The 22,887-nt window shown below is 41.8% G+C and overlaps 1 protein-coding gene across 6 annotated transcripts in view; it reads right to left on the bottom strand.

The window, feature by feature from the left end:
* Positions 1-22,887, bottom strand: part of smoc1 (SPARC related modular calcium binding 1) — a 57,303-nt gene that overhangs the window by 12,760 nt on the left and 21,656 nt on the right. For 3 of the 6 annotated variants that reach the window (XM_047610569.1, XM_047610567.1, XM_047610568.1), the window contains exons 4-11: positions 22,594-22,703; positions 22,400-22,499; positions 19,847-19,897; positions 19,288-19,335; positions 15,299-15,388; positions 14,597-14,677; positions 5,529-5,721; positions 3,244-3,326 (exon numbers count right to left, since the gene is read on the bottom strand). In XM_047610569.1, coding sequence (XP_047466525.1) covers positions 3,244-3,326; positions 5,529-5,721; positions 14,597-14,677; positions 15,299-15,388; positions 19,288-19,335; positions 19,847-19,897; positions 22,400-22,499; positions 22,594-22,703 — 756 coding nt within the window. The remainder of the gene's footprint in view (positions 1-3,243; positions 3,327-5,528; positions 5,722-14,596; positions 14,678-15,298; positions 15,389-19,287; positions 19,336-19,846; positions 19,898-22,399; positions 22,500-22,593; positions 22,704-22,887) is intronic. The other 3 variants (XM_047610570.1, XM_047610571.1, XM_047610572.1) reach the window with 3 other exon arrangements.

Genomic DNA, 22,887 nt, shown 5'->3' with positions numbered 1-22,887 from the left:
CCCGGCCAGGTGAATCCAATTAGCATTTCCTACAACACGACAAGCTCGGAGAAGCACTGCCTTGCTGTGCCTTAATCCAAGTGTTAAATTGGGGTGTTATGAAGCGCAAACCGTTGCGTTGTATGCGGCCTATGTGTGCGAGGTGTCAAGGATACGGTGTGGTGCAGGGCCGCTGACGACTTTCAAATACAGTAAAGCTGCAGCAAACATAGTTGATTCTGGTGCAGACAGAAAGAGGGCCTACAGTAAAAACGTGTCTAAACAAAAACCCTATTTGCACGGGATTAGTTTTATTCCTGCTGACATCCTGTGATTCATGTGACGCATTCAGACAGGATAAACAAACTCTGTGTTTCACTCAAATTCATGTTCTATTGTCATGGCTCTGCTACTTTCCCGTCTCGCTCCACTGCGTGTCAGAGACTTTGCTACTTTGTTTTGATACTATTTATCCCAGGGAAGAAATTACCAACGGCCTGGCAGTATTTAAATCAGCTACACCCTTACTGATGAACACTTTCATAATTCCTTCATAATTCTTAACTGACAAGAGGCAGAAAAAGCTGAACATCAAACAGAAGTCACGGAAAAGTAAAACCTCACCCCTAAATCACAGAGATGTTGATTTGCACTGGATTTGTTTTATCAGAGGTGTAATTTTTACTAAATTCACAGACATGGACAATTCACACAGGATTAAGATCATAGATGACCTATGTGATTATTAGAATTTACCGGAGGACCGACAGGAACTAATCCTGTGAGAATAGGGCTTAAGGTACCTTGAAACTGCAATGCAGTTCTAAGCTGCAGTTCTTTATCAAACACCGCTCGACTATAAGCTGTGAACAGTATATAATGAACTGAATCCTGTGCATAATGAATCCAATTTATGCCTCTGCATCCCCTCTATGACATAAGCATACAGTGCCTAAGTACATGTTGCAAAGATGCAAATGCATTTAAGCGTTCATGTATCTCAGATGTATCTCAGTGGTTGGATAAGAACAGAACATTAACTCCTCCTTTTGCCTTTTACATGTGATATCCTCAGACATCCTCTAAAATATCGATATGGCAATATATTGCAATACTTTTTCTTTCATTTGTCCAATGAATTATCACTGTCATCTGATGTACATATATACAATGTGTATTTTAATTTAGAGCAAAGGGTTAATTTTCTGCGGATTTTTAAAGATGACGTTGTACCGAAGCGATGTCGATGAAATTTCGTAAAATTGGACCTTTTTAACCGTAAAGTTTCGATATTTTAATGACTTCGCCTCTGAGGCATTCAGGTAGCCTCGGAAACTTCAGAATCTCGCGATTGCGCCAGTCTTTACAGCTTTCAGATCGGACAAAGGGTTTGTAAATACAAGTAACTTTAAAAAACGAGTGATTTCAGGTCGTGGGCGGGCTGTGGGATCCAGAGGGTTAAGCTGCATTTACTATTTCTCAGTGAACTATGTAGAATATCGCAACATATCACAATATCATAATATCCCAATAATGCTTGTATCGTGACTCAAGTATCGTGATACGTATCGTATCGTGAAGCCCTTGCCAATACCCTCCCCTACTGGAGAACAGGGCAGATAATAGAGTGGCTCTCCGCATGAGGATGTGTTCACACTGTCGGTGAGTTTCTTAGCAGCAGAAGATGACTAAATTCCTGTCACTTTGCTTTATAGGTGCTTAAAGTGTCAATTTTGGCCTTTAAAGATGTGGTTTTAAAAAGTTCCACAACAAAATGTAGCTGTAGGTGTCAAGGACTGCATGTCACATTTCACATTTTGATTAAAATTCAGTTCCTAACCTGGAACAGATCCCATCTTTTAGTCTCTAGGTCTTATTGTGACACTCAGTGAGATTGAACCTGTATTTTGGTGCCGTTAATAGACTTGCCCTCTGAAGCATTCTTTTGCGACGACTATGAAACATTGTGCTTTGTTGTGGCGGTTCAGAACATCCATCTACAGTACATAAAAATATCTGCAGCGAGCTCCCTGCAGCCTCCGACACCCCCACCACCTCAGCCCCACCGCCACCGCACCCCGCGACACTCACACCTTCCATAAAACATGCCACACATCTGCTGCGCAGTCAGGAGTGAGCTTGACTCTGTAAACTCACCAGATGGGGAATTAAATAAGAGTTACAATGCAACCTTAAATGATGGGGAAACGGAGGGGAAACAAATGTAAGTGAGCAGTAACAAGGAGAGAGGAGTGGGAGCTGAGGTTACGACCTCTGGTTTAGAGGGGAGTCTCTGATCTTGGTTGCCTGGGAATCTGACACCAGAAAGCAGAGTTTATCAGGATGAAATTGTTTTATCTGGTAAAAACGTAGAATCTTTATATAAAAGTCACAGTTTTCTTTGCAATAGCCCTGTGACAATTAGTGGTTCTACATTTAGAAAACCACCTCCCTTATTAGTTTTCAATAGTGGCGCCAATTACAGGATAATGATGCATGTGCTGTTGTTGTGTTATGGGGTGATTTCTACTTTCTACTGACTCTACAGGAGTCTCAGGAAACCCAACAGATTTGCCACCATGTTTTATAAGGAAAAAAAAATATCATTATCATGCATATAGAAGAGAATAAAGTCGAAATACATTGTCATAAAGTACTCTGCCGAAGACTAATTAATAATTAATATTAAGAATTTAAAATTGCATTATTTTTTCAGTTATATTGCTGATATATTATTTTGGACTGTTGCATGTCAACAGTGGTGTAGATATTGTCACACACAGTTGCCTTGTCTGCTGATGGAGGACATAAACTCCGAGGCTCAGGACCATGTCCGTTGTCTCCGGGCACAAACACACTGTGGTCCGGGAAGTCGCAACAAGTGCACACAGTTTACACAAACCAGCTGTATCCTCTGTGCTCATGGCAAACGTGAGGTCTTTGGCAGGGTGGATAAATTGTGTGCGCTTGTTGGGACCCACATGGAGTGTGTCATGAGCAGGGTTTGTGTCTCGCGGAGACGTGGATGCATGTGACTTCCCAGAACACAACACATGTCCCTTTTCACTTTCACGTTTTTTGCTCTTCTGTTGTATTTCTGACAGACCCTCTAGCACCACAGGTATCTTTCAAATCAACCCTGTGGTGAAACTTTAAGGATGGCATTTTTGATTTCAGAAGTCGCTATGAAGAAAGAACAAACTGCTCCGCAGAGACTTTGTCAAACCAGAGGTGAATCAGACTGCAGTGAAAAGTGAAGGAAACCTGTCAGGTCTCTGACTTGGAACGGGTCTTCTGTGTCTGAGACGCGTGATCTCGCGGCTCCGTCACACTCCGGCGTCTGGTACCTGTTACAAAAAGGACAAAGAACCAACAAGTAAATCAAAGCAGCATCGAGAAGATGATAAAAAAAAAAAAACCTTCGAAAACAATTGCACTTCGAGGTGTTTTTAAAAAAAAATATGTAATGAAACAAATTCTGACTTCCTAAAACTAAAACCAGTTTTGTTTCATTTTGCATGTCTGTAATGTCTGCAAGGGATTACTTGACAGCGATTAACCTTTCTTTTTATGGCCACTTAATAAATAAATTAGATTTGATGTGCAGAAAGCTTTGTTACAGAGCCGTAACAAACTGTTCGCATTACGCGTGGCATGACTCGCTTTCTCCTGGCTATCGTATCAGTGGTCCCTGAATACGATGGAAAATTGAGCATGTGTGTCTCGTTTGGCTTTACTATTATTTTTTTATTTTTTTCTGTGAAAGCAAAAGCAAGTTGTCATTTTTATTTATTTTATTTTTTATTTTTTCAGACTCAGCAAAGCTACTGATCCAAGATGGGATGTTTGATGCATGATTCTGCACGTTGCCGTCCAGGGGAAAGATTTTAATTGGTATAAGTGGCAAGAGTTTAGGTCCAAAATGCAGTAAATTTTTATGTGAAGATATAATCACCTAAAGGTTAATATCCCCGAGAATTTGGTACGGGTGGGTTTTGCACACTGTGGGTGCAATTTTTATTTTAGGCTTTCAGTTATTTTCTATCGCCCAAAATTCTCATTGATGAAACTAAACCCGAGCTCTCTCTCTATATATATATGAGACATTGGAAAAGGTCTGTTCTTCATCCTACAAAGAGGATGATTATGGAAAAAAATACTAATTTATCTGTGCAGGGTTACAGTAATTCAGATATCCTCTTCTCTTTATATCAGATACAAGCCTTAATATTCGTGTTGTAAATACAAATCATTTAAAACTCATCTCTTTATTTATTTATGTGCGTGTGTTTGCTTGATGACAAAGGAATTTAGATAATTTTTTGTTGATGCACAATTGTGTGTCCACCATTTCCCGAAAGCAAAAAGTAAACAGTAACAACTGCACCGAAAGCTAAAGTCATTCCAGAAACAGTGTTTATAACCAGCAAACAGACAGATATTCACTTCAGTGCATGAAACAAAGTTAACCAGCAAGAGCAGCTTGGACGCCATGACAGTAGGTCGGTTTGGTCCAAGCTGACACATACGAGCTAATTCTTGATGATCTGTATTCACCAGAGAACGAAACCAAAGACATTCAGTGATCCCTTGACTTTTCAAGTTAGCATATATGTTGACATGTTCAGGATTGGAACAAAAATGCAGGACTGAAGAAGCACATTTACCCAAACGACCACCATTAATTGTCACCAAATTTGCCAGTAAAATCCAGCATCCAACCCTTTATAAATAGCACTAGGCCAAACTTACTATAGAACACATATAGTAGGTAGGGGGTCCCTACTTAATCTCTCCATCAGTTTGGGGGTCCTTGGCCTGAAAAACACCAAGGCCTGACATACACCCTCCCAGAAATGTAAATACACAACACAGACCACAAAGAGCTGTGACTGGTCTGCTTGGTAGTGGTAGTTTGAGTTGAATTGATTGTATTGGTAAAGGTGGAACACATTAAGGAAAGGTTAATGGAGATACAAACATTAGTACGACTCGTCTTTAGCCAAGTTTCGGCGAAAGTTTCAGTCGCCACTGTTGAAAGTGAAGCAGGAGAGTGGTCCAATGTGGAAAGAATTTGACTGGGAATTAAATATGATGAATGGCAGAAGAGTGAAGACGGTTTATGTAATGGAGAAGATAACAGCACACATTCATCTTAAGGTGGACGTTTTACAGATAAGATAGGCTCCAATATGGGGATACTTGAATTTACCAATATCAGGTACAATCCAATGAACATCTGTGGAACTGTTATTGGTTCAATTGTTCTACTATACATTTCTTGTATGACCTTAAATTTTTATTTGTATATATCAAAGTAAAATATCAAATGTAAGTGAAATTAAATATGTAAATACACATCAATGCCAATAAGTATTTAGTGAAGCAGGAAGTGGAAACAAAAATTAACCCGACTGACAAAAAAGAGCGCCAACTAGTGTTTGGGTGGTGTATTTACAGAAACTTGAGATTTAATTTGCCAATTTATTCTCAATGAACTGTTATGAACTACACTTTTCTTCAGAGCCTTTTCTTCTAGACAGCATTACCTGGTAGAGGTTCCAGGGATGGGCCGTCCCGTGTCGACCAGAACACACCAGCAGTAGCCCGTGGACTGGTGGCACTGCACCGCTTTGTAAAGGCCTCCGGGCCCACAGTCGGGGATGAAAATAGCCTGGCGAGGATTCTGCCGAGCATCATCCAGAGCACTCTGTCTCTCCTCGTCACAAGAGGGAACTTTCTCTAAAACCATGAGAAACACACTCAGTAGGGAGAAACAGACACACACATTAAAAAAAAAAAAAAAAAAGCATAAAGTAAACTAAATCATTCCTCAGGTTGTGGTAGGAAGTCGTTCGTATCTCTCCGTTGAACAGCAGGCCTCAGCCCTTGAGAGATGCTCCTGCGACACCTTGTCTTAGCGCGCTGTATTTACATTCACATCCATTTAGTTCATTGCTCACTCTTAAGCCAAGTACAACAGAGCTGCGTACTGAGCTCGCTGCCACGGCAACCAAGAGTGCTTTTACCACTCCTGATCCATTCTTCATTTAACATTCAAGTGCGCTGTGAAGCACTGAACGACTATAACAACTGTTTGGAGCCTTTTTCTTAAAGGTGCTCATGTGTGGTGGTATTTTTTACCCAAAGGGAGCTGACTGGTGCTAAAACAGCCGGTCAGTCAGTGGTCTCATCTCACTCAGCTAAAGTAACCAAAGCATAAATATGACACGAGATTCAAGGAGCTGTTAAATTAGATGTTGAATTACTGCATAATTTAATGGTTAAACCTAAAACAGTAGAAGAAGAAGAAGCGTTTGTATTCTTTACTCAAAGCCACAATTGTATTAGCCATATTTTTAACAATGGATGAAATGACAGAAGTGATTCCCACAGGATTCGCCTTTTAGCTCATTGTTTTGGTTTCTCAGAAGGCAAGTTATGTTTATTAGCGAGAACACATATACTTAATTTTTTTTAGAAGCCTCAATCCAGTATTTCTGCTGCTTAGAGAGACGTTAGACCCAGGGACCTCCTTCAGAACTGAAACACTTGTTTTCACCATTCATCAACTATCCAGGTGATAAGTGTTTATACAGCCGAAGTCGGCCATTCCAGTTATATCATCTGTTGAGTCTGTCTAGACCTGAGGTGACCATTACGTCAATGGCAATTGACCAGTAGATTGTGAAGGTAGTGTGGGTAGATCGCATGCCACTGAAATAATGTTTTAGATGTTAGTCAGTCAACTATCTGTTGCACCTCTAGAGCAAACAGCAAGGCAAACGTTAATTTTCTTTTTATTCACTTTATTGCAACATGCCCCCAGTTCAGCGGCACACACCCGCAGCCAAGACATCTTCCTTAAATGGACAGTGCTTATTTCTCTAAAGGTGCCGTGCAGCAATTTTTCTTCTTAGCATAATAAAAACAAAGATGAACAGAGCTTTTTTTAATAATTGACTTAGGACAGGGTTTATAGACACCTTCACAGTTTGTAAACAGTGTGACATTTTGTGAGGGGCGGGGCTTAGCTGGAGGCAACAAATGTCAAACACTGTAGCCTCTAAACGGCATTTAGCATATTTCAACAGACTGTTTTGGCAAAAATGGACGAGGAAAACGCATATTTTAGAGAATATACTAATATGCTCACTCTCCAAGACCGTGTGTGTTATTTTAAAAAGTTGACTCTGACTGATGGGACTATTTCATCTATCTCTACACTGTCACGCACTGAATGGACAATTTGACCAAATTTGACACAGAGGGGACGAAGTCTGGTCTATCTTTATCAAGTGAACCCTCTCCAACAAAGATATTACAAGAAGTAAGTGGAACCACTGTGGAGAGTAATGGAGTAAATGCAACTTCTGCTTGGAGACCCTTGAAACACACAACTATTGTTGCGTTAGCTCAAGGTTAGCATTTACATAACAAAAATCCCCTAAATAATGTTTAACTTAACATAATTTTAGTCACGATTTATTCTAACCCATAACGTTATCCAGGCTGAAACTGATGATCTATTACATATTAATCTTATCTGATAAGAAGTGTGCACACAGTTGTTGATTGTCTCACTCCAGTCCCTTCTTTTAATCTCCAAAGCCAAACCAAACCTACGCCTGGCAGTGGCTGGTATGTGATAAAACTTCAAGTTACTGATTTAGATTTTTCGGTTTTGGCACCAAAAAAATACAACAAGACGACATATTTAAGGCTGAAAGTGACGATGTTTGCCTCAAGCTTCCCTCTGTTTTGCCTCGCCGTGACGTCACAGTGACGCAGGCCGTGAAGGGGTCTATATATAGATCACTTTGAGTCGGTCATTGTAAAAGTCTCCCACAAGCCAGAAAAGTGTGGGCACCCCTGGTCTAGACGTTACCCGCCAACCTCAGCTCCACCTATTTGACCATTTTGTAATTAGCTGGGTGTCACATGCTGCCAAGATGGCGACAGCCATGGCCATCACTCTGAGCTTCAGAACCACACTGCACAAATAGCACGGGTGACGTCACTGGGAATTTATCCATCTTCATACTCAGGGATTACAGTCAGTGGTTTGAGACAGTAGTATTTCTGTCAACCCGCTGGTTACCAGCACCATTACACTGATTTAAGTGGCTCTAATGATCTTCTTTCTTTGGAAGTGGATTCGGAAAAGCCTTAGCACGTGAGCAGTAGCTCATGCTTCTGCAGTTTTGGTGGTTCTTAAACTGTCACTCTACTAAGTAATAATTTAGGTTATTTTTAGGTTTTGTGGAAATTGTGTCATGACGTTTATGAGTGGAGAGGAGAAACAAGAAGAGCTCAAATGTGTTTAATTAGCCTGATGTTCAAACGTGAAATCGTTCTTTTTGACGTCCACCACGGTGAAGTTTATAAAGATGGAGGGGACAGTGGTGGCAGGTTCAGCAGCACGTCTGAGACCTGAGCTGAGCAGAGTGGGACGTAGACAGGTCATATTTCCTGAGTCTGGCTGCCAACAGAGAGGAATTAAACTAAACGTGTCCCTGCACCGAGTAACTTTTTTCTCCTGCAAAGACTCACACTCAAGTGTTCTTTGTACTATCCTCGCCAAGCTTCCTTCACATCCAAATTATTTAGCACTGTTTATTATACAGAGGTTATGCTGGCGCCAGGCGCTAGGATTCCCAAAAGAAAATTGTTTTTATACATATAAATGGAAAATGGCTGGACGCTTGCAATGTAATCCTTTCGGTTTTGTGCGGAGGGGAAATTCAATCTGCGTCGTCTTTGCCTACGTCGAGTATCTGCGTTTCTGGTCTATTTATTTTTTTGTTTTTGTTTCTCTTTGGCGATTTTATTTCTCTTCCCTCGGCAGGAACTGTAAGATGAGAAACACAAACCCTCAGAAAACAAATATTGCCCAGAGATAAATAAAAAAAAGAAAGAAAAGAAAAAGGGAACCCACACAAGTCGGGAACAGCTGTAATAATTTGTTGTTGTGGTCCTCAGGGCGAATCGATCCCGAACAAAAGATGACCGCAGTCACCAGAAGTGACTAAATGTCACTTTAGTTGTTGTTGTCTCATCTTTCCTTCCGTACGACCACCCTCGCTCTCTCCCTCCCTTCCTACCTCTCTTTATATCTTTCCATTCACTCGACCCTCTGCTTCCCTCCATCCTAATTCCACCCCCTCCTCCCTTTAAACCTACACCCCCTCATCTCCCAGCCACTCTCTCCTCTTCGCTTCACTCCAATGGCTTTCAGCTGTTGGGTAATCACTGCAACATTGTCTTTAGCGAGCCTCTCTCTGCAGTTAAAATAGCCCAAATGTTAGGGGAGCTCTGTGTGGAGGTATGTAGGTGCATGTGTTTGTCTTTATGACGCCGAGTGCAACAAACCAGAAGGATGAGGGAGAGTTCACTCATAAAAAGGTTCTTTTCTCAACCCTTCCCTCCACACGATCCTGTTACTTTTCAACACATTTGCTTTGATTTGTTTGGCCGTGATGCGTCACTGTCTTTGCTACCTCACATAAACACGCGAATGGGATTAGAGGACGAGACATTAAACAGAATCGTACTCTCGGGCTGACATGATCGCATTATACCCCTTCAGCTTGTTGATTTTCTTCAGTCCGCCTTTAGCCGCCTCCAGGGAGCGACGACGGGAAGAGAGTCTCTTGTTCTGCGCACACTTCTTTAAATGAGCTACACGGCGGAGTGCTTCCCCCGTCTTTGCACGTCAAAGTCTGGCAACAAAACGTCTGTTTGAGAAACGGACTTCGCTTCGCGCTTCGCCTAAGCAAACACGTCCCACTAAAACAATCTCCACATCGGCCTAAATCATAATTATGGGGTATCCAGAGGCCGTGCCAGTAAATGAATAACGCATTTCATGTGCGTGCGAGGGGTTTGCTTAGTGAGCACTCAGGTTTTCCAGCATATCAGCAGAGACAGACAGAGAAGTTCTGATTATTGGGGGGTTTGAATAATGAGGATTGTTGCACCAAATAATCTCTGCTTACAAGCTGTTTTAGAAGAAGAAAGACGGCAAACTCTGAACAGTGATCTCAGACACTTGCTGTGTTTCCATTACCCCTAGAAATGCACAAATATTGCAAAAAAAAAGCTAATAGAAACACCTAAAAACACTTTTACGCTCTCATGAGGTGGTTTTTCAGACGTATCGCTATAAAAAATTATCGCAAACCTCTGGGTCTGAGCGATAAAGACCATGCCGAAGTGCAAAAAACTGCAGTTCATCAAGTGGCCACTTGAGGCTCCAAAAGGGAGCAAATCCCCATAGACCCCCATGTTAAAACTTTACAGCATTGCTGAATTTATTTCTAACTCATTGTTTGTTTTTTATTAAGGTTTAATATTCTGATTAATTAAGGGCGTTCCCGCTTTGAGTGACCAGCGGTGGCCTGAGCTAACGTCTGTATTTAGAATATCTGAGTGTGGGCAGAGTAAAGCTCATCCAACATGGCGTCCGAGGGCTCCGCCCCTTCAAGCTTCATTTTCGAGGTTCAGAATCCAGTGGGTGACGTCACGATGGGTTTGGTCATAGTATAACCAGTTAATGCTCTCACCTCAGTTACAGCATCTTTCAATGGCAACACATACAAAGCGCAATTGTATTTAAATTTCAGAAATATCGCTTTTATTTAGCGTAAAACTGTATTGGAAACGCAGCTAATGTCTCTCTGCTTAGTCTCAGACTCAAACACTGAATCCACGCCAATGATGGAAAAAAAATATTCAAGTTCTTTCCTCCGGGTTTCCTTTCCTTAAAAGAATTCCGGCACACCCTTAAACGCTCTTTCAAACTGATCGTGATTGTTAATATTTTTAGGGGAAATGTGGATTTCAGGAAATCACGAAATAATTCAATCGAAAATTTACAAACCGCAGCAAGTTTGGGCTCTGGCATTTATTCCTGCTCCATGTTTTATGTAGCGGTGTGGAGTACATGAACATGTTCAGTTTGATCAAACATGTAGGCTTCACATAGAAAACATTTCCATGGATACGCTGAGAAGGTGTCAACTTCTGAATGAGAAGACGTGCTCTGGAGGAATTCAATGACCGAGCCTTATTAGTCCAAACTTGTGATGTAGAGTGATGCAGTGTGCAGAGACCTCCCTGTCCGACCGGAGTTGTTCTGGGGTGAAGTGTGATTGCCGTGTGTGAGCCCAAATCAAGTGACCCGGTGTGGAACTGAACGCTCCTGGTTTCTCTAGGTCTGAAAGCACGCTTGGTTAAAAGTAAATTCTTTAACAAGCCGTCCTACATTAAACAGTTCCCTCCCTTAGGGAAAAATTAAGAGGCAGAAATATGGAGCCAAAACTCCCGTTTCTTTTCTTTCTTTTTTTTTTAAACTAACCGACTGGTTTTAGAAACACGGAGCTGAAATTATATGACAATGCTTGTTTGACATGTGCTCACACTCAAGTCATTTCCTTTCCCAAAAACAGATTACAACTGGTGTGGCTGCTCCACAGCACTCGACTATATACAAAGAACATGTCTGTCTGGTGTCTCTTGACATTGCTATGTAGTTTCCTGATTGTCAGAGAAGATGAAATCATAACGCATCAATCAGCCATAACATTATGACCACTGGCAGGAGAAGTGAATAACATTTAAACCATCTTGTGACAATTAAATGTTCTGCTGGGAAACTTTTGGACCTGGCATTCGTTCAAGTGGATGTTACTTTGATATGTAGCACCCACCTAGACCAGACCAGACACCCCACCACCCCAAAGAAATGACGCTCCTTGATGGTTGCAGCCTGACACTTTGGGAAACATTGAAGAACAGCACTAAAGATCCCAAACTGATCAGGTATCAGTGGGATGATCCACAGAGGCCCCTCCTCTCAACCCATAGGACCCAAAGACCCCCCCACTAACACCATTCTGGTCCCAGACAGCCTCAGAAGGCCCATGTCCATTCTCTGATGACTCACAACACAACTGTTTTGGAGGCATGTAAGGTGGTCATAATGTTATGCCTGATCATATATCTATAACTCTTGTTTACCTTATACATAGATGCTGTAGGCTACATCTGTTGTTGCTATAGTTGCTCTCATTTTTAAACCAATCAATGCTAGTTGACATAAAACGCTGCTCACACCAGAGCCAGAATGTCGCCACAGACGTAAAATTCATTAAGCTGCTTGATACAGAACGACAGACCTGGCACTGATTAGCTCATCAAGATTGCGTGAACTCGTCTTTTGCATGATCTTGAATGTAACAGACATTAATTTGTATGTAAAAGTCCAGCACTATAGCTTTAGCTTCCATAAATGGTCTGGTTTGCTTTCCAACTCTAATCCCCAGTCGCGGGCATACAGTCTCCTTTCATTATACACACAATCACATACAGATGCAGACACACACACACAGACACACACACACACACACACACACACACACACACACACACACACACACACACACACACACACACACAAATCGCACAAATCGCTCATGTCTCAAACGTGATGACATCTCCCCCTTCGGTCGGCCTTGTCGCTTGTCCTTTGAGGACACCGGATGCTAATTGGAAACAGGAAGCTGGTGTTTCCAGCGAGGTTTCAAAGAGCTGTCAAAGCAAATATCTCTCAGCTAAAATACGACCCTTCGATGCTGCCCTGACCACAGCTTCCCCTGCCACAGCACCATCATTCAAAGATACTCAAGACAGAAAGGAACACATTACAATCAAGCCGTTGTGAGCTCCATTGTTTGCAGCGTAGCGTTTAATCTGAAAGTATGTGGTGAATGATAAATAATGAAAGGCTTAGAAATAAAAGACAATCACACGAACGGGCATTTACATATTCATTCAAAATATTCATATATGCATGTGGAGAGGCTTTAGATGTGGCTGATGCAGTTTTATGTTTGTTTGATCTGTGCTAAGGTTTGGATTATTCGCTGATAAATCAACCATTCAACCAGTTATTTTCAATGGGATAGCATCATTTTAATTTATTTACCATGCAGCCTGTGATTGATTTGCCTTTGAAGCGAATCCATTCTGACATGTGATATCTTTAAAACTTTAAAACCAACGGGGAAACGCGGGATCAATAGACGATTAAGTTCATTCAGCAAATAAATTCTAAAAAAAAATGAGGAAATAAATGATAAATGTCTGTTTTACGACTTTCACAATCAGACTACATCTAATAAAAGGCAAGCGTCAGTCGAGCCAACTAATCCATCCATCCATCCATCCATCCATCCATCCATCCAACACTAACACACACACACTCCCTCATAACCCCCACAGCATTCAGTCCTTGAGAAGAAGTGTGAAAGGCGTCCAGCTGCCCAGAGGGTAGTGAACACGTCGAGGCGTAATTGAAAAGGAGACAGAGAAAACTAAACAAATTACACAGAAGGAAAAGAAACCAAGAAACATAACCCGGGCTTCAAACTGGGAAAGTTTTGCGTTTCATTTCATCGTAAACTGACAGTTTTGAAACTGGTTTCACCAGAGCCAAGGATTTTATTCACCTCACAGACCCTGACACTATGGAAGAGAACTCACCAGCAATGAAACGACTGTTCTTTTATATTAATTTTCACTCACCCATGCGTCATGCATCACTGTATGCACCAATCAGCCACAACATTATGACCACTGCAGCAGAACATCGACCATCTTGTGACTATTCAGTGTTCTGCTGGGAAACTTCTGGACCTGGTATTCATTCATGAGGATGTTACTTAGACATGTAGCACCCACCTAGACCAGACCAATATATACAATTTAGAAAAATAAAAACTGGTAGTGTACAGTGATGCAATGACTGGAATAAATACAAGCAAGACATGGCTGTTGCCGTGGATGGTGCATGCAGAAATGGGGATGTGTGCTACACTTTTAAGTGACTTAGTTATGGTCGGAGGTAGGGGTCTGGGAAGGTTTGCTCAGGGGAGAGATGGCCTAGGGAAAAAAACTGTTCAGGTTTCCTGGTGGTTCTTGTCCTGAACCAGAACCTGCATCCTGACACAGGCAAACACTTCAGGAACAACTCAAAAAAACCCACAAAGAGCAGCACTATAGATCCCGAACTGATCAAGTATCTGTGGTATGATCCACACATCAACCCATAGGTCCCACCAACTACATCCTGTTTCCAGACACCACAGGACACCCTCAGAAGGTCCATGTCCATTCTCTGATGAGTCGCAACTGTTTTGGAGGCGCAAGGGAGACCTACACAATATTAGATAGGTGGTCATAATGTTACGCCTGATCGTTGTATGCTGCATGTATTCTTTATCTAGATGCAAGTAGAAAGTTCTCAGCTTGATTCTCCTCCTCCCATCCCTTCTCTTGTGGTCCACCTTCCTTTCTTTCTTAAAAACATATTTTTCTTATTTATCTGGGATCTTGCATAAAACCATAAGTATGAACCTCTTTGAGATGAATGTGTGTGCAGTAGGTGGTCACACTGGGAGGAGAAGAAGATTTATCAGCCGGCTCGTCAAGGACAAAAACTGACGGGATGTTGTCGATCTCTGGACTACCCTACATTAGTTTTTAGTTTAAATGTACTATACAGACGAACCTATGTACACGTTTATCAGAATAAAGAGGCGTTTCTTTCACTCACCTTGCTTCCTGGACGTTGAGCTGTTCTGCTTATTCTCCTTGTAAACCAGCTGTTTTATCCATAGCGTTGGAGCGGTTATCTCTGCAGTGACAGAAAGACGATTCAATAGCTTTCACATGTTTAAAGAAAAATCTACCCGAGCTCCGCTCGGTGTAACCTCACCAGTGGCTGCGCATTTCAAAAACAACAGCCAGGCTGTGCCCGCGAAATTAAAATCACATCCAACATTCGATTATTTCCAAAAATATCAGATCATGTGGTATTTTGTTTTGGGGTTTTTTTGACATCTGGACTTTTGCATTTGATGTAATTTTTCAGAAACTGGATCTTTGGTTTGAATATTAAATTCTTGACACGCTGGAGTTACAGTGGAGCGCTGGAAAGTGTTGCACAAGTACACAAAGGAGCAACGCTGTGAGTCATTGTGAACACCAGGGCCGTCTAGGCAACTCCATAGGGCTTCTGAGCTGGAGAGGGCCCAAGGGACAGCTGATATAGGTTTAATTTTCATCTATAAATGCTACATTAAGCAAAATGCTAACATGAAGCTTTTAAGTTTTTTTTTGGGGGGGGGGGGGCTCCAAGCTGCCTCTTGCCTGGGGCCCCCAGAGTGTCTTGAAACACCCCTGGTGAATGCACGTTATGCTCTCTCACCGTCTCACCAATGATTTACAGGTGGAAGAGCAGTTAGAGGAGGCTTACCGTCGCCTTCGGGGGGGACGTGAGTCTCCATGGTGGGTGTGGGCTTGGAGCCATCGTCTGGGTTGAGGGTGAGAAAGAAACGGAAAGAGACTACCATTATTGAGGTTAATACAATCTACTCTCCAGAACTGTTGAATGGTTGGGATTTGCACATGGCCCGGCCAAGACAGACAGACAGACAGACAGACAGACAGACACATAGACTGAATAATAGAAACACACAGCACCACCACCACCCACATGTTCATCCGCACACACACCACTCCACGTTCAGACTGCACATTCACACACTCTCACATCAAACACACATTCACACAAGGAGGACGCCCTCCACGGGGCGGCTGCATGACGGCGATGCAGGTGTAGCAGCACTGAACAAAATCCGCAATTAATCCAAAAACAGCTCGTCGCACTTTGAGGCTGCAGCTGGTCGGTCGGTTGCTCCACCCAAATCACTGAGTCAGATTAAGATCTCAACACGTATCCTGACTGAATTATACAAACAAATAAAATGAGGGTGTGATAAAGTTTAAGGAATCAAAATTCGACTCATGTTTTTGTGCATGAGAAGCATATTCCTAAACCAGATGTTCAGGCCATGCCATTTGATGCAGATAGCTGACAGTAAAGAGGTATAAGGGAAGAATGTCTCCCTTTAATGCCACAAACCAATGGTACTGAAGAAATATGGCTTCAATGTTCAATAATCCTATGGTTTTACATGTTCTTCACAGTAAATCTCTGAACAAGACACAGCAGCCTCTCAAAAAAGTTTGGGAAACGTTCACCGAGTTGAATCAATCAACCGTCCAATTGTTTCGAGATGCAGAGCTTCACTTTGAGAATAATGTACTTCAGTTGGCAAACGCCCCCCCCACCACCCCCACCCTATCCCACTCCCCCCCATCCCACTCCCCCAACCCCATTTAAAAGCCAGCACAGTCTCACGACACTTCAAGAAATTCATCAGTTGATTTGTTTACAGACTAGGGACACGTTTCCATTTCATTTTGTAGTGACACTGGCCACAGTTATTAGCTATGAAGGTGTAGATGTGTAGAAAAATAATTAATAATGTTTTTTTAATGCTTGCATTTTGTTAACCCTCACTATTTTCTTTGCATTAGGTGAAGATTAGGTAACAAAAACCCTTGGCTATGGTTAGAAAACGATCACGGTCTGGGTTAAATTGCTGAAATGCATTACTTTTAAAGTGGTGCTCTGTTACGATTTGAGTCCAAACTACACAACTTACATGAGTGTAGCGTATGCCCAGCACTCATCACCAATAAACGTGAAAAATGTTGGTTTCTCCTAATCTTCTACTCAAAATATGTCACTGAGCTCACAAACCAGAGTAAAGAACCAAGTGTTCGGCACGTCAAGATATATTTTAGCCAAAAACTACAAATATTCTCAGAGAATATGTACATTAAAGAAGAGACAGGCTGAGGGAATCCCTTGTTTAATAAATTCATATATATATATATAAATATATATAATATGCTGTGAGCTGCCTAGAATACTCACCCATGTGCAGCTTTGCAGAATCTGGAACAATCCTTAGGAAATAATTCAATCAAAAGCAAACAACAGAAAACTTTGATTGGAGGTCATTCTACAAACACTGAAGTTCAGTCCTTATATCAGACGACATGTTAGTTATACCGAAACACACGAGGTCAAACTGACCTGATCTGGTCAAACTGTAAATAAAAAACAGTAGTTATTCAGTAGTTCCTCAGACGGGCGCAGACCTGGGTCAACAGACGCAGACATGGTGCAAATATGTTAACAGACTTCTCTTTATTTACACTCTCTGAGCTGAGCATGTTAACTACACACTACTGGTCAAAAGTTTTAGAACAGGATCCTCTGGTATAGTTGGTCAGAGCTTCATCCTGCAGCAAGATAATGACCCAAAACTTTAGTCCAAGCTCTACCAGAACTACCTCAGGATAAAAACTAGATGGAAAGCTTGAAGACATGGAGTGGACCATGGCCTAGTCTCTAGACTTTAACCACATGGAGCTGGTTTGTGATGAACTGGAGGTTTAGAATATATGTTGGGTTATATATTGATTGTTTATCTGGTCTATGCTTTAATTTTGGAGTAAAATGAGACATTAAACTGCACTAAATTGCAATAAAAAAAAACAAAGAAATATTGGAGTGTTCTATAATTTTTGACCGGTAGTGTGTGTGTGTATATATATATACATAAATGTGTATATATATACACACTATTACAGTAGAAAGATTCTTCCAGGTCATGGTATACCTAAAACAAAGCTAAAACAAATATAACTTGACTTGTTTGAGTTTTCTTGGAGATGTTTCATCACTCATCCATGCGTCTCCTTCAGTAAACACTGTACCACTGTGCACTCAAAGCCTGGCAACACAATGAGGAAGAGACTTGTTCACTCCAAGAACAAAAAACCCAAAAGCGCACAAAAGCACGGGTCAAGCATGGGTCAAAAGAAAAAAAAAGAAAGAAAAAGGGAGTTCTTCAGGTCAGAACTCAGGAGTCAGCTCATTTGACGACAACAACTCAGACATTTTAGCCACAGAGGACAAGTGGTTTGAAAGAGGATAAATAGGATAAAAAGCTATTTAAAATCAGTGAAGCCCTCAATCAATAATCAGGCTCTTACATCTCTCCCAAAAAAGGTTCCACATTCCCATCTTCAGCCTGTAGTCTCTGGCCATTAATGGGTAATTAGCGTAACACTAAAGTGCAGTTTGTACCTCTGTGTAACCTATGTACGTAGCCAACGCCAGCCATTTACACTCACTCTGTAAAAAAAAACTGCACTTTCAACAATGCTGACTGAAGCTTTTGCAGAAATTTCGCTGTCGACGAATCAAACAACTGTTTGTAACCTCCTCAGTTAACATCTCAATGTCTTCCATCATTTTTGAATTTGAAAATTGCAAAGATGGAGAAGCAGACACAAATAATGAAGCAGGAACAGCTGGCGCACATCTGGCTACGGCATTAGGAACTTCGTAAGGTCTGGGCAAGTTATCACAGAGGTACAAACCGTGCATAATTGTGAAAACGCAAAAACTTGACACCATCCAGTTAATCTGAACAACATCTTCCAATTGCAGGTGAGCGGGTTTCAGGTGTGCATCATGAAATGAAATAAAAAACCGTGAAACTCCCACACCCGTCATTTAGAAGTGAAGAAGCCACTTAGATGAGCAGTGGTCAGTAAAACTCAAACAAGTCCAAGTTGTCTTTATTTTAACTTTGTTTTAATTAAGCTTCAGTTGTTCCTATTTACCTCAGCTACCATCTGCAGCACATCACCAATCCCTCACACAACTCTGCTGCACATGAAACCCCTTCAAGGACAGGAAACAACCAAAATATTACAATGCTCACTGTCACACTGACCTTAGGGTGCCCATCGTTTTCTACTTTTAATCATATTTTCCGTAAAAATTTCTGAAGCAGAGACCTCGATGATCCAAGTAGATCCAGTGAAGATCTTTATCTTTGCTTTGTTGAAAACGTTGCCATGTTTTAGACTTTTCAGTGTGAGCAGTATTGTTTTGCAGGATTTTGTCCACTCAGCAGTCGGATCCGTCACTGATGTTGATACTAAAGCCTAACAGACATGTTAGGATCGCATTACCCTGCAGAGCCTGTATCTGAGATCTTATCTTGTTCATTTAACTAAAAAAAAAATAAAAAAAGCATCATGCAAACCTCCAAAAAAGGGGAAAAAATAAAGTTTTGCTTTTGGAGTAGAAGTTCTTTTTTTCAATGTATCATTTTACTATTTTTAGTTTCCTTTCAGAATTAAAAGTGAAACGTTACTCGTGTACTGGGTGTACGGGTTCTGCACAAATATGGACTTTGCACGAATCAGCTGAAGCGCGACCGGGATCAAAAGACATTTTGAACTTCTGCTCTCTCGCTCAAGCAAACAGAAACACACATGCACACACTCGACATGCAGCAGATCTCAGCTCACCTTTTCTACCAGAGCTTGGCGGCCCGGGCGGCTTATCGGTTACTGACCCTGTAAAGGGAAAAAAAAAACAAACAAAAAAAACATGAAAAAAACAAGGGCTAGAAAACTGAGACAAACGGAGGAATTTGGAGGAATTCCTAATTCGGGTATCTGCAAAATGATGTATGATCATTTGAAATTCACCACATTAATGGAAATCGTTTTTTTTGTTCCAGGTTAACACAGGATGCAAAGAAACGCAACACTTCCACCGATTGCCCAACCCGCTGACGTCTTATAGAGTTAGACGCAGAGGTTGATCAGTACATTCTGTTAGTACTTGATAGTAGGCACACAGGCGTATTGCATCATCTCAACACAAACCTGAATCATCTGCTCCATCTGTGGAAAATTATTACGGAAAAATATCAACAACATCCGTCTTCATTTCGGCGCATGCAGGCAGTCAGTGTCATGCATGGATGCATGGAGGGAAGGAACAAAATCATACAACGAATTACAAGGGAGAGGCAGAGGGGGAGAGATTTTGAGTGACGGCAACTAGAAGGAGATTTACTACCTGACAATCCACTTGTCCCAGCATGAGTTCCCATAAATTCACGGAAGTTTCCTGCAAATGTATGTGAGATGATTGATTTGGGTCATAACGTACAGGGGCGTCTGAACATGTCAGCAAGGGTCATTTGACAGGGAAGGGACGGTAAAAAGGGGGGGAAGGTGTGTGACTCCGGCAGCTGTGGACAATATCAGGTTTATTGTGCCCAGATTCTGGTTCCGGTCTTCATACATGCCTTTGCAAGAAACAATGAAGATATCGGATCTTATGCAGGACAGGAAGGAGACAGGTAGACAATAGGCTTTTCATAAAAGTTGAACAATAAATGATTCCTCCCACTAAGACGAATAATGTAGAATGCCAATCAATCTTATACATTTTTATTTTATTTATTTTTATCATCTGTTGATGGATTAATCATCTATTTTAGTCCAGTAAAAGTCAAAAACCAGTGAAAAAACTTGCATTCACAGGTTTACATTGGTCTAAGTGACTTCTTCCTGTAAATTAATAAATTAACAATAGGTCCAAAACTAAGATATTTCCTCTAATATCATTAATTATGTGGCAAATTCCCAAATCTAAAATTGTTAAAATAGCTAAAGTTTGGCTAAATAGCTGCCAATAACTGGCCTTCATACAGCTAAACAATTATTTGACCAATTGTTTGCAACTAAATGTATGAGTGAATCGGTACGTTTACATGCACGTTAAAAAAACTAATTAATGCCTTAGTCTGACTTTAACTGGACAACTTGTATGTAAACATGTTACTCCAACTAAAATCAGAGTTGTCTGATTAAGACACCCAGATAATTCGACTGGAAGTCGATTTTCTCCGACATATACGCCTTAATCGAACTTTAACTGGACAAAAGAAGAACAAAAACATCCTAGAAAGCCGGTCACTGAAGAAGAAGTTAAACAAGGGGTACGAGCGATAGCGCGCACATTACGTACGAGATTAAAAAAGCTGAACTATGATCCATCTTGTTGTTGTTTAAAATGCCAGTCTGCCGTATGAAGTAATAGGTCAACCGGAAAGGGGGCCATTTTAACCCACTGACAAGACACATATCACCACCTAGTGTGGAGGAGGAGGACATGTTCCCATCAGTTATTCGTTTTTCTATGTTGCATGTAAACTGGGACAAGGGCCGCATTCAGAAAGTCGAATTTTGAGCATAGCTCGATTAAGCTGTGCATGTAAAGAGGGTAAGAGTGTAGTTTCTGTTAATTCAGCAACGTAAAGCTGTGTCGTCCGTTAACTCAGAACATCGACTTGGTTCGATTATGAATTTTAAACCGTCTCAACACCAGTGACCTTTGAGGGAACGCAGAGCTGATGAGTTCAAAATGGGAGAAGCTAACATCGATTCCCTGTAGAAGAACTGTGTAAGATATGCAGAAGAGATACAGAATGGTTTGCGGTCAACAAAAAGACGGATTAGTTTCAAAATAAGCACAGGCACAAATGAATGCGCTGTTCCGCTTTCTGGCCAGACAGGGTCTAAACGTACAATGAATTGTTTGCTCAGAAATAAAAAAATAAAAAAAAGAAAAGAAATAAAAGTAACTACAGCTTTGAACTTCTACCAGTTCAGTGTGGTTTCCAAGTATGGAATAGATATTCTCTTCAAAGGACTGAGAAGCTGCAGGTGCCAGGGGGAAACCATACATGTGATTAGTGGCAAAAGCTGGTCCTACAGAGAAAAGAGAAGCCATGGAAGATGGAGGTAGATAGAAGCCGATAAAGGAACGGGGAGAGGAGGAAACGCCACAGAGGGAGAGATGAGGGAGAGGGGGAAGTCCTCTGGTCGGCTTTAGAGGGCCATGCGACCACACTCTTCTCACAAAATTTACACCATATGCTCTAGTGGCTGTGCAATCCAACTCTGGCAAAGGCCCCTGTGTATTATCTTCTGAGGGAAAATGATGGTGATTATCATAAAGTGTTCCCATCCAGGATGAGTGTGCAGAGTCCTGAGAGCACTTAGACGTGGAGGTGGGGGTGGCTGGAGGGCTGGAGGGCTGAGAGGCCCCAGCGTGTACGGCCATTAGCCTTCTCGTTGACCTTGCACCTGCTATAAGCCACATGCCATGCAGTACACATGTGCTCATAGTATGTATGGAGCGCTGTTCATACACGCAAAACCTTCTGACGCTGCTTTAGCATCAGTTCACGTCATCATTTACTCTCTCTACCTTTATTTATCTTTGATCCAATAAACATCCAATATCCATGAAACTGTTTCCATCAGGCTTTTTGAATTATTAGAAATCGTCCACGTACTAAAGGGCTATTTAGGTCAAACACATTTCCATTTTGTGACTTAAGTTCCAGGAACTTCTGGCACAAGGTGCAGCCACAAGAGAAAATTTTAAGTGCATGTTTTGCTGCTGCTTCTTCTCCACCCAAATACAACCACACGACCAGAAAGTTTTAGTCATGCAACCTGCTGCATATTACTCTGAATGCTGACGTACACGGCGCTGCAGAAGATGCAAGCTTGCAAGCCCCTCCCCTCCCCTCCCTGCCCCTTCCATCACCAGTACCTGAACACACCGGGGTCCTGTTGTGCACGGAGGAGCCACTCACTGGCTTCCCGTCGCTGGTCACGCACCAGCAGTAACCGGTCAGAGTGTGGCACTGAACCTGCACGGAGGAGTAAAAATAAAAGAAAAACGTGAAAAACACATCAGAGATGACGTTTGTTGGAGGACGTGCACGGCGCGATTCACACTCGGACCTGGGTGAACGTTCCGTCCTCGTTGCATTCTGGGATAAACATGGACTCCTGAGGTCTCCTCGCTTCCAGGGCCTGGTTCCTCTCAGCGCGACACTTTGACTGACCCGCATCTGTAACACATAGACAGGGCAGCCTGTTCTCAAACCGCTACCGAAGACGCGTGCTCTGTGTCAACAGCACCCTGTTTACACCTAGGGGGGGACTGGTGGGGGGGGGCGGTTTACTACCGCTGGCCTCTGCCAGGCTTTCATTCATTCATTCATTTACATCCTCTACTGTAGCCGTGTCACACTC

This window comes from Mugil cephalus, chromosome 17 (assembly GCF_022458985.1).
Source record: "Mugil cephalus isolate CIBA_MC_2020 chromosome 17, CIBA_Mcephalus_1.1, whole genome shotgun sequence".
NCBI lineage: Eukaryota > Metazoa > Chordata > Actinopteri > Mugiliformes > Mugilidae > Mugil > Mugil cephalus.
The sequence above is the reverse complement of the archived record's forward strand: the minus strand, read 5'-3'. Positions and strand labels throughout refer to the sequence as shown.